The 15,540-nt window shown below is 34.9% G+C and overlaps 1 protein-coding gene across 1 annotated transcript in view; it reads right to left on the reverse strand.

Annotated features, from left to right (window-relative positions):
• Cdhr17 (cadherin related family member 17) overlaps positions 1-15,540 on the reverse strand; it is a 96,443-nt gene that overhangs the window by 55,128 nt on the left and 25,775 nt on the right. The window contains exons 7-12 of the mRNA XM_087659859.1: positions 15,231-15,376; positions 13,322-13,504; positions 9,813-9,904; positions 4,520-4,632; positions 3,675-3,820; positions 2,046-2,226 (exon numbers count right to left, since the gene is read on the reverse strand). Of these exons, the coding sequence (XP_087515985.1) occupies positions 2,046-2,226; positions 3,675-3,820; positions 4,520-4,632; positions 9,813-9,904; positions 13,322-13,504; positions 15,231-15,376 (861 nt within the window). The remainder of the gene's footprint in view (positions 1-2,045; positions 2,227-3,674; positions 3,821-4,519; positions 4,633-9,812; positions 9,905-13,321; positions 13,505-15,230; positions 15,377-15,540) is intronic.

A 15,540-nucleotide genomic window follows, 5' to 3' on the forward strand; every position in this document is an offset into this window, starting at 1 on the left:
ACATTTTTCTTTTCTTTCTCAGTCCAGAATCCCAATTTTTTTAAATTATTTTTTAGGGCTGGAGAATGCAGATATATCCACATTGATTAACCTAAGGTAAAAACTCCTTTTTGGACATACCAAGTAACTGTTGGTAATTCTAGACCCACTAAAGTGGACAGTTGTGTAAACTATTCCCCATACATACATTTCATTTACACAAACAAAATTCACATTTTCTCTACATATCCCAGTTTCCCTACAGCCTCTGCAAATTGCTTAAGGGAGGTGCACTAGTGGCAAATGGAAAGGGTATTGATAGGTTAAATTACAGTGCCTGATAAGGTGGTTAGAATGTGGACACCTGAATATACTAGAATCCCTGAGTCATTGATCAGAGTAGAGTCAACGGATATTTAGCTGTACTTTCATCTAGCAAAGAAGTACTCATTGGGTGGAAGATACATTGTTGAATTCAGCAGTATGGTGTTTGGCTATTACAACTACAATGGTGTTTCTCATTACTTTTGAGAGGATGTTTTCAACTTGACTTTGGATTATACTTTAGCATGAAACTCCAACCTGAGCTGAATTAGGATAACACTAATAGACATGCCAACGTTGTTGAGGAAAAGACTATGAGGACTCAGCCCTACATAAAGAACTTACAAGCAACTATGCAACAATGAAAATAAGCAAAATATTCTTCCCTAGGCAAAAGCACATCATTTAGTTCCCCATTACCAAATGGTCAGCCTGAAAAAACCATAGATTTTTCATACATAGACTGAGAAGATTGTATTTTGTAATAGATATATATAGAGAGAGATAGATAGATAGATAGATAGATAGATAGATAGATTGATTGATAGATAGATAGATGAATGGATGGATAGATGATAGGTAGATCGATAGATTTGGTAGATAGCTAGACAGACAGATAGAGATTAGACTTATATGTAGATGTAGACATAGACATGTATTCATATAATAATGTAAATTGCGGCCATGGGTTTGAGAACAAACAAGGAGGGATGTGTGACAGGATTAGGAGGAGGAAACAAAAGAGAGAAATATATAATAATCTCACAAATTAAAGAAAGATAAAAGTTAAAATAATCAGTTTAGCATGAAAAATCATGAAATGAAAGATAACTTGTCTATTTTGTTAAGGTGAAGAATATTTTAGAAAGTTGTACTTTCACCAGGTTGAACACATCTGCCATGTTAAACATTTCCCATTTCTGTAGAGGGATGATATTTAAATTCCATTATTTATGGTGTGGAACACACAGAGCATTATAGTGATCAGTGGTGACCCTCCAGCAATTAGCACCTGAGAACCTCTGCGGCTCTTCTGCCACTCTCCCAGACCTCTAGCAACAATCAATAATTTATATCTGTCAGATTATAAATGTCAGTTTTTGACAACTCCACAGAGCAGAGATATTAGTTTTATGTGGAGTCTTGTACTGTTTCCTATTATTCTTTAGTAACTGAGGCATTTCTGCATTATTTGTACACAAGGTGTTCATTTAAAGAAGAGATGAGTTATTCAAGGGAATAACTAAACCCATTGTAAGACTACTAAACCCTGTAAGACTAATCTAAGTCTATTGAAACATTGTTTGTGCTATCAAAGTGAAAAGCTCTAGTAATAAGGAATGCTAATTTCTCAGCTTACAAGGTTACATACACTCCACTGTAAATAGATGGCATTGTTCTTCTCTACTCGATACTTGATTGCTGTGAATATATATTTCTAACGTCTTTTGGTGTTCGGTGTACAGATGGAATATTCCTTATATGGCATTTTGTTGGCTTTCTAGATAGGCCAGATTTTGGAGCAGTTGAGTATTGATTTTTAATTTTTGTGACAAGAAATGAAACAAATCAACGTGTCCCAGGCAGTTGAAAGAACAGGCTAGATCCTGTGTGAAAATAAATAAGAGAAGAGTGAAAGGATACTGCCTCTGCTGTAGGATAAGTGAAGCCCATGCACTCATTTCTGTGATGTTTTCTCAACACAAATATCTGAAGACCCAACAATTATAGACATAACTTACACATAAATTTCCTGAGAGCATTGTGGAGGGTTATCATTTACATCCTGAAGAATCACTGTGAGTGTCCCAGTTGTTGAATGTGTTCGATCATTGTCGTAAACTCTAACATATAATACCCAGGATTTTGGGATTGTGTCATCTTCATAGTCTAGTGGATAGGCAACAGTGACTTCTCCAGAGTCTAAGAGGCAGGCAGATTAGGATATATTCACCATTCTCAAGGTAAGCAATATATGCATTAAAATCATGACATGAAAAGAGTAGTCCTATTGATTAAAGGTCGGTTGCTGATCCAATGAAACCACAAACAAGTTACAACTGTGCACATGTGAGAAGTAGAGGTTGAGTATGTAATAGAAGACAGAAGCCTGTTACTCAGGTTCTTTCATGGGAAAGTCAGCAACTGCACTGGGAAACACAAAATGAAGCTTAGCCTGAATAAGGAATAGTGAACACAGGGCAGGTAGGGAGAAAATTGGGGTTATGGGGAAGGGGAGGGTTGGGACGGTATATGTCCAAAAACAACCAAATTATAAGGTATGTTTCAGGTAGGAAATACTTCCTAAATACTTTTATTGCATCTGCACTTACAGAGTAAACAAACTCTAAGTATATACATTGCTTTACCAACTCCGAGTATATAAATAACTGATGTATGTCGTCTTCACGCTGCTAAATCCCCAGGAAGATTACTCCTCTATCACTTACCTCTCCTTCATGCCTGCTGACTTTCTTGGCAAAGTCATTATTTTTCTGGATATAAACTTTGTTAAAGATTTGGTTGCTTATAATTTTCCAAAACTGTAGGGAGGTGACGTAGCCATGACGTGCATATAACTACCAGATTCCTTTTTTGGATAGGATTGAGATGATGGCCAGTGGATGTTTACTCTTATTCTATTCATATATGAAAGGGTTTGCTCCATCCTAAAAGGGGAAGAAATGTTCCTTTCCTCCATATTCTAATTTTACGCTTAAAATTTTTGTGGGCACAACTAGTCTCTTAACCTCTGAGAATGTGAGATGTAATTAAGTCACAAGTGTCATATTCAAATGCCTTGAATCTAAGTTTATCTATGTCATGGAAATTCATCATGGGAGTTTAGGTTGCTGATTTGGGTAGCTCAGGGATAGAGCGTTTACATAGCATTTCAAGCCCCTGCTGCTGATCCCCTCCATGGTGGTACAAAAGGGGAATAAAAGTTCTTCCTTGGTACTATATTTCAGATGGGGATTGGTCCAGTAAAATATACAAACTGCCTTTTATGTACATAATGTCCTTACAAGAATGTTTGACATAAAATGGATATTCGGTTTATGGCAACTAATATTCTAGTTTCCATGGGAAAATTGGTTTCTCAGAGAAAGCTCATAAAATAAGTTCCCACTGCAAACTTACACATCTGAATTGTCAAAGACTCTGCCAGAGCAGACCAACACTGAGAACACTTCCACACTTCTAACAAGGAATGAAGGATTACCATTTCCTTCATAAAAATATGTTAAGTGCTCTACTACATATTTTAAATATCATTTCATTCTGATATAATGCCTTTAGAGCTTAGTTTAATGAATAAAAATACTTTATAGAATGCTTTCTGAAATGACTAACAATAAAAGTTATTATACCTTCATTTATAGCAAACTCTTTCTGTGTACCTATGAATTCATAATATACTGTATCCGCTATATCTCTATCTGTTGCCGTGAACTTGGCCAGCTTTGTTCCAATAGGCAGATTTTCATTAATATTTATAGGAGCCTCCGGTCTGTATCTATAGGACAAAGAAGAGGTTTTTATCACTCAGGGTAAACAAATGTCTTTTTCCATCTATGTCACATAGTAAATATTTGAAATTTTATGTGATACATATTTTGTGAGATTTTATACACTCTGAATTCAAATAATTTTAATTGATATATATGCCATTGTTGATATTTAAAATACATTTATGCAATATTTTATTCATTCTCTTTCTTTAGAAATTCTCTTTCAAATGATTGAGAAATTATTAATATAAAAGATGAAAATGCTGCAAACACTTCAGCAATAACTTTACATTTAATGTATATTTGGACACATATCCTTCTCACAAAGTATTTTGATCCAATTCTCTTTCTCTTGAGTGGCTACATTGATTTCACAATATGAATAAATCACTGTTCGTTTTCATAGTATTTTTCTCAGTAATAACAAGTAGCAGAAAACTAGCAAACAATTCTATTTCATGAAAGAAAATGATTATTTTCTGTGGTTTCAAGTGCAAGTATCAATGGAATTGACTTTGTTTAGTGAATATGAGAAGAGCAGAGAGCTTCCAAGCTCATAGAAGCTTGTTTTCTACAACATTTTGAATATTATAATAAATTTTTGCAATGAAAATAATAGTAAAACACTGATATTTATCTGGCTATAAAAAAAGTTCCAGAGGTTAAATCAAACCATTTAAATATTTAGATTAAGCATTGCTTACATCAGAACAGGACTCTCATCATTAACATTTTGGATGTTTATAGTGATGGTGCCAACACATGACTCCAGAGACAGGCTGTCCCTATTTCTCACAGCGATTACAAACTGGAAAAGCTAAGAACAAAAGACAGAAGGTTTTACTTTTGTCACTTTGAGTGCTTAGTCCTTATGGTTTCCTTTTATATGAAAAATAATACCTTAAAATGAAATGGAAAAATGGAATGGAAGCAAACTTTTAGCATTCCTAATTGCCTTAACATTTGTTGAAATTATTATCCCCTATGTTTATATATGTATTAGTACAATAAATACTACCTTCCAATTATTACAGATTTTAGGTTGTATTTTTAGATATTACCTTATTATATTATAGGTAACATATCCAAATAAACGTATTGAAGTAACAAAATGAAAGTATTGAAGTATCAAAATAAAGTGGTGAATTAAGTCTCATTGTTTAGGGAAAAATCTCAAGCATACTGTCCTTAAATATATTGGAATCATTTTTACCAATTTAAAATATGTAAGCCTTCTTTAAAATTTGAACTGTAGCATATACAAACAATTGTGAAATATAGTAAAACAAGGTAATAACATGTCTGGTAAAATCTAATTTTAGATTTTATTTATTACGGTTAGTTCTATATTCATTAAGATTAAATATTTGTGCAAAAAAACTTATTAAATTGCACAAAATTCCAAAATGAGAGCCTCCCTTATTGAACCTTATACTCCAGAAATATTTCATGAAGGTGAGAAGGTATCGAAGCTCATCCCATTAAATTCTTGTTTGTCTACTTCCCTTTTCTCCTTTATAACATTGTCTTTTCTCTCCCCTTCATCGAAAGGTTAAGTGGACTGAAGAATGGAGGGACAGAGAAGAGGAGCAGCTAAATGAAGTGTTAATAAAACTCAGGGCCTTCTGAAATAGTCATCTGGAAGAGCTAGGACCTTCTACTGGGTGTGTTGGCACAAGCCTTTCATTTTAGTACTAGAGAGGCAGAAGAAGGTAGATTTTCTGTGAGTTCCAGGCCAGCATGGTCCACATACTCAGTTCCAGAACATCTAGGACTACATAGACAGACCCTTGTATCAAAAGAACAGCAGGAAAAGAAGCCTTATAAAATAAATGTACACATAGATATAAAAAGAGTTTGCGTATCTTAACTAGAAAGCACATGCTGACAAATAGAAATCCCAGCACCAGGAATGGGTTACCTCTGTTTTGGGTCAAGTGGAATTCCATAGACTTTCAAATATTTCAGGATGATACTGTTCAAATTGGTCACCTGCGAGAATTTGATACTAAGAACCTATTGCTAAAGACATCACATAATTGAATTTTAAAACTTAAAAAAAATCAAGAAAATGACAGGAACTTTATTTTTAATGGGTATTTTTCAGAGCATTAAAAGGTGTTTTGTGTGGCAGGGAAAATTAATCACGAGTCTCACACAGCTGTAAACTCTGGGAGCTCTAGTACTAATGGTTGGGGCAAGAAAGGCCAACTTATGTTATAGTGGCACAAATATTACGGGGTAAGTATAACACATACTTGTTGGATTTAAGGACACCTCCACAAAATGAAACTTATTCACTATACTATTATCAGTGCAAAGAATGGATAGCTAGCTAGGTAATCAACCCTAGAAGAACTCAATATTATTATTCTCCTAAGTGAACACAGAATTGAAATCAGTTCCAATGATTTCTTGCTACTTCAATAGATGAGTATATCTCTCAATACTCCTCTAAGAAGCTTCTTCTTGCAGTAGACACTGAGACCTACATACAGAGACATACAGAGACATACAGACACAGTGTGTGGTGTTCAGACCTAAATGGAACATCTATATCATATTCTTCCTCCGAAAGTTCAGCAATCAAGAGAGAATTGGAGGCAGAAATATTCCAAGAATCAGAGGTATAGGTTGACTACAAAGAGGTGTTTTCAGACAGAACAGGCTGAGACACACATCCCTATGAAGGACGTACATGAATTCACAACAATTTTGATGATTACATATACTAGACTAGAACAAGTACAAGACAGAAGAAAAAAAGAGAGATGCTCAGCATAGTGGTGCAGGTCAACATGAAGTGATACCTATAACTGAGAAGCTTAGCAATCGATAGGCAAGGGAAATCAGTTTTCTTCAAGGATATAGTGGACCACATTCCAAGGCCACATAGACGGGAAATATATGGACTCTATTTTAAAACAACAACAAAAAAAAACCCCATAAATTTGGGTACATAGGTAAAAGAGGGACAATTCTGGAGGAGCTGGAGTAAGAATGGATGTGATCAAAATATTCTGCATGAAATTCTAAAAAGCATCAAAATGATGTTTTAAAATGAGTTAAATCTCACATAACTATAATTAGTCATGTGCAACACATTGTCCTTTAAGTAAATTGTTATTATATATATAATACATAATATGCAATATACATGTGTATATAAAGTTTATTTAGAAATAAAATAGAAAATATGTAAAGCGGGTAGGAGGTTTCTTCCGGAAAAGATGAACAATTTGCCGTGTGTTGCTGTAGAAACAAGAGTAGGAGTGAAATCCACACCCGGAATAGAAAGTAGGCGGGGTTGGGGATTTAGCTCAGTGGTAGAGCGCTTGCCTAGGAAGCGCAAGGCCCTGGGTTCGGTCCCCAGCTCCGAAAAAAGAAAAAAAAAGAAAGGTAAGTCCTTAAATAGATGAGGTTGTTTTGCTTGTTGGTTGTGCTTGGCTTTGTTCGAGACGTGGTTGTTCTTTATAGAGCTGACTGTCCTGGAGCTTGCTTTGTAGACCACAACTATCAATTATTCTCAATTTAACTTAAAAAGTAATGCAGCTCTATCAATGTGAAGGCATATTAGAGGAACTTTCATGCTTGACAAGACAGGACATCCCTGTGGAGGACCAGTGACGGAGCAGAGGAGAGAGAGAGTCCTAAAAGAGGAAGACCCAGGAATCCTATAGAAATATGACCCAGAGCCCCCTGGCAGATTCTCAACTCTATGCTCATGGGTGCTGTTTGCTCCTGTTTGCCTTGTTCTGTGCTGTTCCTGTCCCATCTTTAAGGCGCTCTTGCTGCATCTGCCATTTTCACTTTCCTAACATCTGCAGCGTTCCCATTCTTCTGTCACCTTTGCTTTCTCCTCATTGGTCTTCTTCCTCTCTCTGTGTCCACCCTACACAATGCCCTCCATGGTCTGCCTAGATCACCCCCCTCATTCCACGATGCCTGTAACAAATGCATCAAATATGCTTCTCGGTTTGCTTCTAAATGGATTTTTATTGACCCAGATGAATTGGATGGGTCTTTATGCTTTGTTTCAATTTAAGTAAATTTCGAGTATTTTGATTAAATGGTAAAATTACAGTGCTGGTTGTTCTCACCTTAGGATCTGTCTCATAATCCAAGAGTGGTTCCACGGTTTTAGAAATAACACCACTATGTGAATCCAAAGCAAAGTAAGCAGTGGCATCGGTTGAAGAATTTAATATTAAAAACTGGAACAAAACCCACAAATATGGCTGATATATTATTGCAAAAGCATGAATTTTGAACTGACATTTTTGATGCGATTATTTGGAAAAGCTACACTCAGTTTCACTTTGTGAAGACAGTGCCTATAAATAAAATCTGAATTCGCTTTTATATCCAGACTTCAAAAACAATGCAAACATTCCTTCACATTTTCAGCTGTACTTTCCCCATAGTTCAGCTTTGAACACAAGTACTAGGGCATTTTAAGTGTCTTTCATTGGTTTCACAATTAACTTACTTTCGAGTGTTACCATGACAGCTTTAAAAAAAAATAAAACCCCGTTCCCTCTTGTACACTAAAGAAGGGCATCTAGAGAGGTAGACATAACAAAAGATCTGGAACAAAGCTTTTAATCTCATCCCAGTACTGACTTTAGAGATGAAAAATAAGTTAAAGGCAGTGCTCTACACAGTAGGTTGTTTTATTATGAGCAGTTACAAAGCATTCTCTACTGTTAATACCCAAACTAATAACAGGAAAATGGTGCCCAAAACTTGAGAGAAATACTACTGAGTATACCAACAAATTTATTAAGAGACTGAATTGGAACGGGACAAAAAATGGCATCCTGATTCTTGATCAAAGGAACAACAAAACCTGGAAGGTTTGCCTAATGCTTAGAAAGAGATATGACAGCCGTGCTGATGGAAATATTGGCTTACTTTACTTGGCTGTTTCTGAAAAGCCAAAGTTGTCTTATTTTAGATTAGAACCCAGAAAACATTTTTATGGAAAAAAATCTTTTATTCCTTCTGATAATATGATGGTTTTGGACTTGCTAAAAATTATTGCTTTCAAAGTCTTGTTTTTTTTTTCTGCTTTTAATGACTTAGCATTTAAATGTTATAATTAAGACACTCAAAGAAAATATAGATGTTTACTCACATATATAATGTATATATACACACATAAATATAGATCCCCATAACCTCTAAGGCACATTCTTACATTCTAATGTTCTGCCCTTACCATAGCAATAGACTCTCGTAAATGGACTTTTGTGTCTAGTTAGAAGATATTATATTTTACCTTGTGGTTTTTCTCAGTCTAAGGAGTTGATAAGGAAAAAGCAAATAGATCTTAGTTTGCTAACCAATGCTTCATAACTAAATCAAAGTAAAAATTCTACAAAGACTAAAGTATCCTGAATACTACACTCTCAAACTTTAGCATTAGCCATATTGTCGTTTGTTTATAAGTCAATAGTTACGAGGATAAGCAAAAAAGAGACTCTTGCCTGTTGTAACAGGAAATGGACTAAACTATTAAAATTATGAGAGAACATCCTAATCTATTAACATGATGTATTATACTATTAAAAACTAAATTTGTTTTTTATAAATATAATTAAATTATGAGATATTTTACACCATAAACACTTTGAGAAAACACAATGATAAATTTTCTTCTTCCCCCACTTTACTGTACTTTATCATCCACTACATATTATCTTGACTTTTTACAAATTATTGCTGAAGACAAAATAATGAGGTCTAAAATATGCTTTATGTAAATTTTGGATACAAATAAATAAATAGATGAAAGAAAATAACCAGAATAGACTTCCATTTTCTTTCTTACTGTTTTTATTTTTCTGCTATATTCAAAAAATTTAATTAGCACTCTGAGGTACAAAGACATGCTTAACAGAAACCTGAGAAAATAATTTTTGCTTATTGAAAATAAAGTAGTGCATTTTTCTTTTTAAACACTGGGAAAAACATGAATGGAAATATCAAACTTACTTCAACCTCTTGTCCCAGATCTGGATCTCTTGAAAGTATTGCATATATGAAAGCGGATGAGGGGATATTTTCGGCAACAGACACTGAAACACCTACACAATCACACAAGTCGTCAACTGTAGTTAAATGACATATGCCTGTGTCTCCTCTTGCTTCACATGGCCTCTGTAAGTCACTGGGCTATAAAAGTCTCTATTGAGTAATTTCCTAAAGTGTACGTGCTGTAGAAAACACTACAAATGTTTATTCACATGAACATCAATATTGATATTTCACTTTAACTTTATTTGCGTCTTAGGGATGGGGGTGTATGCGTGTTTACTGGTACAAATGGCCACGCAGGCACATGTGAGGGTAAGAGACTGATGTTGGTTTCCTATTCACTCATTGCTCTACCTCATTGTTTGAGACAAGTTTCCTTACTTAACTTGAGCTCTCACTTTGATTTGTACTCCCTGGCCAGTGAGTCCCTAATATTTTGTTCATCTTCCCAGTAATAGATTTATAGGTGGGCATTGTAACACTCAACTTTTGTGAATGCTCTGGGGAAATACCCCAGGTCTTCCCGCTTGCATAACCAGCACATAAGCACTGAGCAACCTTCCCCATGGTTATTTACATAAAATAAAAAGATGACTCTTAGCTAAGCTTTCCAGTCTCATCTCCTGTGAAGGAACTAGAACAATTCCGCTTCAGCTTCCCTTTCTGGGACTCTAACCCAAGGACACCCAGTCCCAGATAAGTGCTTTTTAAGTTGTGATATTTAAAGCTATCAAGCCAATTCATATGTTTTAAAATTCAAATATCTGGTTGATATGAGAAATGAGATATAACTGCTCAGTGTCTGAAACCACCAGAGGTTATGGTTACTTCCAATTAGATTCACATATGCAAGAATCTTGATTTTTACTTTCTTCCCACAGAAATGCATAAAAATAGATGCAAACAGTAAAGAAAAATATGTTTTAATCTGTACGTCATCCCGTTCTTATTTGTACAACGGTGATAAACTTTATCTTCAACATTAGGGTGGTTGTGAGAAGTAAGTACAACATGTCCATACCTCACAAAACTCAACAACGCTACTCTTTGTAAACTGTGCACTTTATCTTGGTTCTGATGTAATCAAGTGTGATTCTGTCTCATCCCCACATAAAATAAGACGGACAAACAGATGGGTACGCAAGCCACTGAGAGTTTCTTCATCTGATGAAAACCCGATTCATCTTTAGAAACATGGGATGCCTTCGTGCATTCATTCTTACACATAATCACCACACACACACACACACACACACACACACACACACACACACACACACATTTAAAAAGGGCAAAAAGAGAGGTACATAGGAAGAAAGAATGCAATATAAAATTGTTAACATCCAATTGATCCATCCAGAATCAAATGTATTCATCTATGTTGCTTGGACCAAGATAGATTCAAATATTTTGTAGAATCTGCTACTCGATGATTCTTGCTTACTGTGCAGATGAGTTTAATACTAAGACTGGTGTAATTTTTAAAAAAATATTCATTTTTACTTTTATTCCATGCTTTTATGTAAATAGCTGAATATAGATATGTATACCATGTGTAGGACTGGACACAAGGATGTAAAAAGAAGGCTGGATCCTCAGAAACTGATGCAATAAATGGCTATGAGACATTATGTGGGTTCTAGGAACCAAACCCAGACTCTCTTCAAGAGCATCAAGTGTTCTTAGCCACTGAGCAAAACCTCCAATCCTGTGGTTATTGTTTGTTATCTACTTTGGTTATTCCAGGAATCCTCATTTTTTATATTTCTGAGGATATTAAATGACCAAATTTTTCTATGAATTAAGATTATTTTATTTTGAAGTTTTTCCTCTACACCGGATGTATGTGAACAGACCATCAGGTTTAATGATTCACTCTGGGTAGCTGTGGCCTCAGGGAAACTGAAAGCAGAAAGTGAGTTGATTAGATACATGTCAAATCATCAACATACAAATTGTAGTAATGTCTTTTGGGTTGTATACTTTGCTTAATTTACAATGAGGCATTCATGCTCTCTTCAGTTGCAAGGAAACCACCAATATGATGGAGAAAAGGCTCCCTGATCTCCAGCACGTCTTAGGAGGTAAGCCAAGTTCATGGTAGAAATCAGGTCAGCATGACCTTGAGATTCATGTGCATCTTTTAAAAGTTTACTATAATGTGGAGACACTAAAAATCAAATTACCAAGAACATCAAATCGTTTCATAATCTTCCAAAAAGATATTATCTTCATGAACACTAAGACAAAAAACTAGTCTACACCAGGAGCCACATAAGATTTACCATTGTTTTTTACTATTTTTTAAATAGAGATTATAACATAATAATAATTTTTCTTCTTCATTTTTCTCCTTCCAAATACAACCTTATATTCCTACTCCCCTGGTCTCTTTGAAATTTATGGCTTTTAAAATTTTCATTGCTGGTGTGTGTGTGTGTGTGTGTGTGTGTGTGTATGTGTGTATGTGTGTATGTTTGTCTCTGTGTGTGTGTGTGTGTGTGTATGTGTGTGTGTGAGTGGGTGTGGGTGCGTGTATTCCTGCATAAGTAAATACTATCTTCCCAGTCAGTGTAATGTTACTTGTATGTATACATTTTTTGTTGATGACCAATTCCTGTGTTATTTCTTTGGACAAGACTATTTCTCCTGCTGTCAGTATTCTTTACTTGCTAGTAGTTTTTTGTCTACGTTTGTGCTTGCCAATTGGCTAGACTGAATGGCCAAGGTCCTCCAGAGACCCAGCAATCTCTGACTCACGGGCATGAGGATTAAAAGCACTGGACAGCAGCTGTAATTTGTTTGCTTGTTTGTTTTGTTTTACAGGGGTTCCAGGGGATTTAACACAGGTCGTCATACTTGCAAAGTTCACTTTACTGACTAAACTTTTTCCCCTGTCATGAAAATTCTATCTTACTGTTTAAATTTTATATATTTGACAACTTGAGAGGAACATATTAAACTGTATGTTACAGATACATTTAAAATACTCTATTACTCTTTACTGTCTATTGCACAAACTAATAAAGACAATTGCAATTTGAACTATACAGTTGCTTTTTTCTTATTTTGCAGCCCATCTCTCCTTTTATCTAGCTTTTTTATTTGTAAACATATTCCTTTTTTTTAGCTCATTGAATCCTCTCATATTCAAATGTATGGCCTCTTTTTTCATTGATTGTTGTTAATAAACATTTTCAAGCTTAGTGGCAAATACTGGGAGAATGAAAAAGTAAGACCACAAATTCAAGCCCGGCCTGAGTTATGAAGTGAGCCTTTGTTTGAGAACTAGAAGTAGAACCAGCTAAGTGATGGAGTATGCCTGTACTCATGTAAGGTCATGGGTTCTATCCTTAGCACCTTTCACCCTAAATGAAATCACCAAGGAAATCCATCTATGTTTCCATGCTACTTCCTCTAGGGCAGTGTTTGTTGAATCTTTGAAATGAAATTGATTTGTTATATACCCGGGCCTGTTGAAAAACTTGGATCACAGGAAATAGGATCATCAGCGTTGTCCACAAAAACTGTGAACATATACGAGCTGGTGTTGTTACCATCATCTCGGGCTTCAACTTCCAAATGGTAGATTCTGGAGTTACTTGGATTGTCAAGATTCAAAGGTTGAAGAAGAGTGATTATACCTGTGACTAAGGAAGGACATAAAAATAATTAAACTCAAATACTTATTTCTGTTAGTTTATCCTGATGATGTCTAAATCTATATAAAGGTATAATATTTATTTATAAGAAAGTAATACATATATACATATATATCAAGTACATATTCATTGTAAGTATTGAAAGCCTTTTCTTTACTATATATTTATTTTAAAATAATTCCATATTATATGCTTAGTTTATTATATTTTCTCTGTCTTTTAAAATTTTCATGCATTTGTTTACCAAATACGGAAAGTAGAACTCTTCCTCTAAAATACCAAATATGAGAGGTCACATTTTGGTAGTGATTGTAAATATATCACAGTAATAAGTGTAAAAACTCAGCCCAATTATTCAGCGCTTCTGATAATAAGCTTCTGTCACTTTGTTTCAATCAAAGGTGGAAGGAAAGAAGAACTTAAATGTGAAACTAAATACGAAAATTTTGTTAAATGAAGTGACTGTTTATCTCCGGAACTACGATCTACTTTCCCTCTAAAAATATGTTCTTTCTGCTTTGAAATGATTTACTTTGATGTATCGCAAATGTCCTCAGCCTTTTTACAAAAATTTTGGAACCCCCCCTAACATTTTCTTACTTTCTTTTTTCCACTCATACTTAAAAATTGAAAATTTATAAACAAATGAAAACTATGGATTCTTTTTTTAAATATTGGCTGATCCGTAGGATAGCTTTGTAATGAGCCAATTTGACAAGTCTATTTAATTTGTTTCTGATTTTGGTGACCCACAAGGAATTATCTGTTGGACTAAGAGGATGGAAAGGTAGCAGGAGCCATATAGTTTATTTTGCCGTAGTTTAATTTTTACATATATTTTGAAAAATTGAAACAGACACACAAACACACACACACGTATATAAAGAGAGAAATAAAGACACACAGAGAGATGTTTTGATTAGGTGTGTAATTTTGTGTTTCTATATCAGAGCTACAGTGACCCTCAGACTGAACACATTTGTTGGACGTTTCAGCTTTTCTGACTGCTAGGATAATGTGCATACTAAGCCCTGAGAAATAAGGACCTAGATTACATAGCATACCAACGCCATCCGAGTGAGCGAAAGGAGTCTCATTGGCCAAGTCATGTTAATGGGATTCCATCTGTCCTTTTGTATTCTAATCTACCCTAAGTTTTTTTTTTCCATTTTGTGTCCACCTTCCTTTCATGACTTCAAGTTCTAGAATTAAATGGAGTCCATAGCCTATTTAAAAACGACACAGTCTGCTTGCACAACATGTTCTTATGCTTCTGTTTTCCTGTTTAGTTCTCATATTTGATAATGCCAGGTATAACAAAAACCACAAGAACAGTATTTCAGGGTAACTATTCTGTCCACATAGACAGAATTCCTCCACAGTCAAACATTTAAGATTAAATTACCTGACAAACATCTCAATTTTTACAAATATTATTTAAAAAAGATAGCTTGTGTCCCAGACATGTATGCATGTGAATTATTGCTAAAGGATAATGTTCCATAATGGAGGCAAGTTTTATATCACTCTCTATGTCATGAGACTGTTTTAACAAGTAAGAAAGCCATAAGTATAAATGTCACATGTTTCTGCTATGTTTCCTATGCTGTGTTTAATTTTGAAAGAGTAATTCTACCAGCCCAAACTCTCAAGGGAGTGTAGAAATTGGTTCTGTTTAGCTGAAGCAATCTAGAAGTATTTATCTAAAACTTACTTGGGTCTAAACCAAACATTTCCTGCTGGGTCTTAAAGGAATACGTGATGCTGCTATCTTCATCACGGTCTGTGGCTTTTACCCTTGTGACAAAATCACCAATGGGTTTCTTCTCAGTCACATTAATCGAATCCATAGGAAATGGCCTAAGAATAAAATTGTGAAGAAAAAAATTGGAAACAACAATTTTACAGCGTAATTGATGATATATAAACTAAAGGAACTTCTGGATTTATGAGAGCATTCCGTGCTGACAAGAGTGTAAGAGCTACAAACCTAGTAAAATGTTGAGAAAAGTTGTTATGGCACA

Source organism: Rattus norvegicus, chromosome 4 (assembly GCF_021556685.1).
Source record: "Rattus norvegicus strain SHRSP/BbbUtx chromosome 4, alternate assembly SHRSP_T2T, whole genome shotgun sequence".
NCBI classification, from domain to species: domain Eukaryota; kingdom Metazoa; phylum Chordata; class Mammalia; order Rodentia; family Muridae; genus Rattus; species Rattus norvegicus.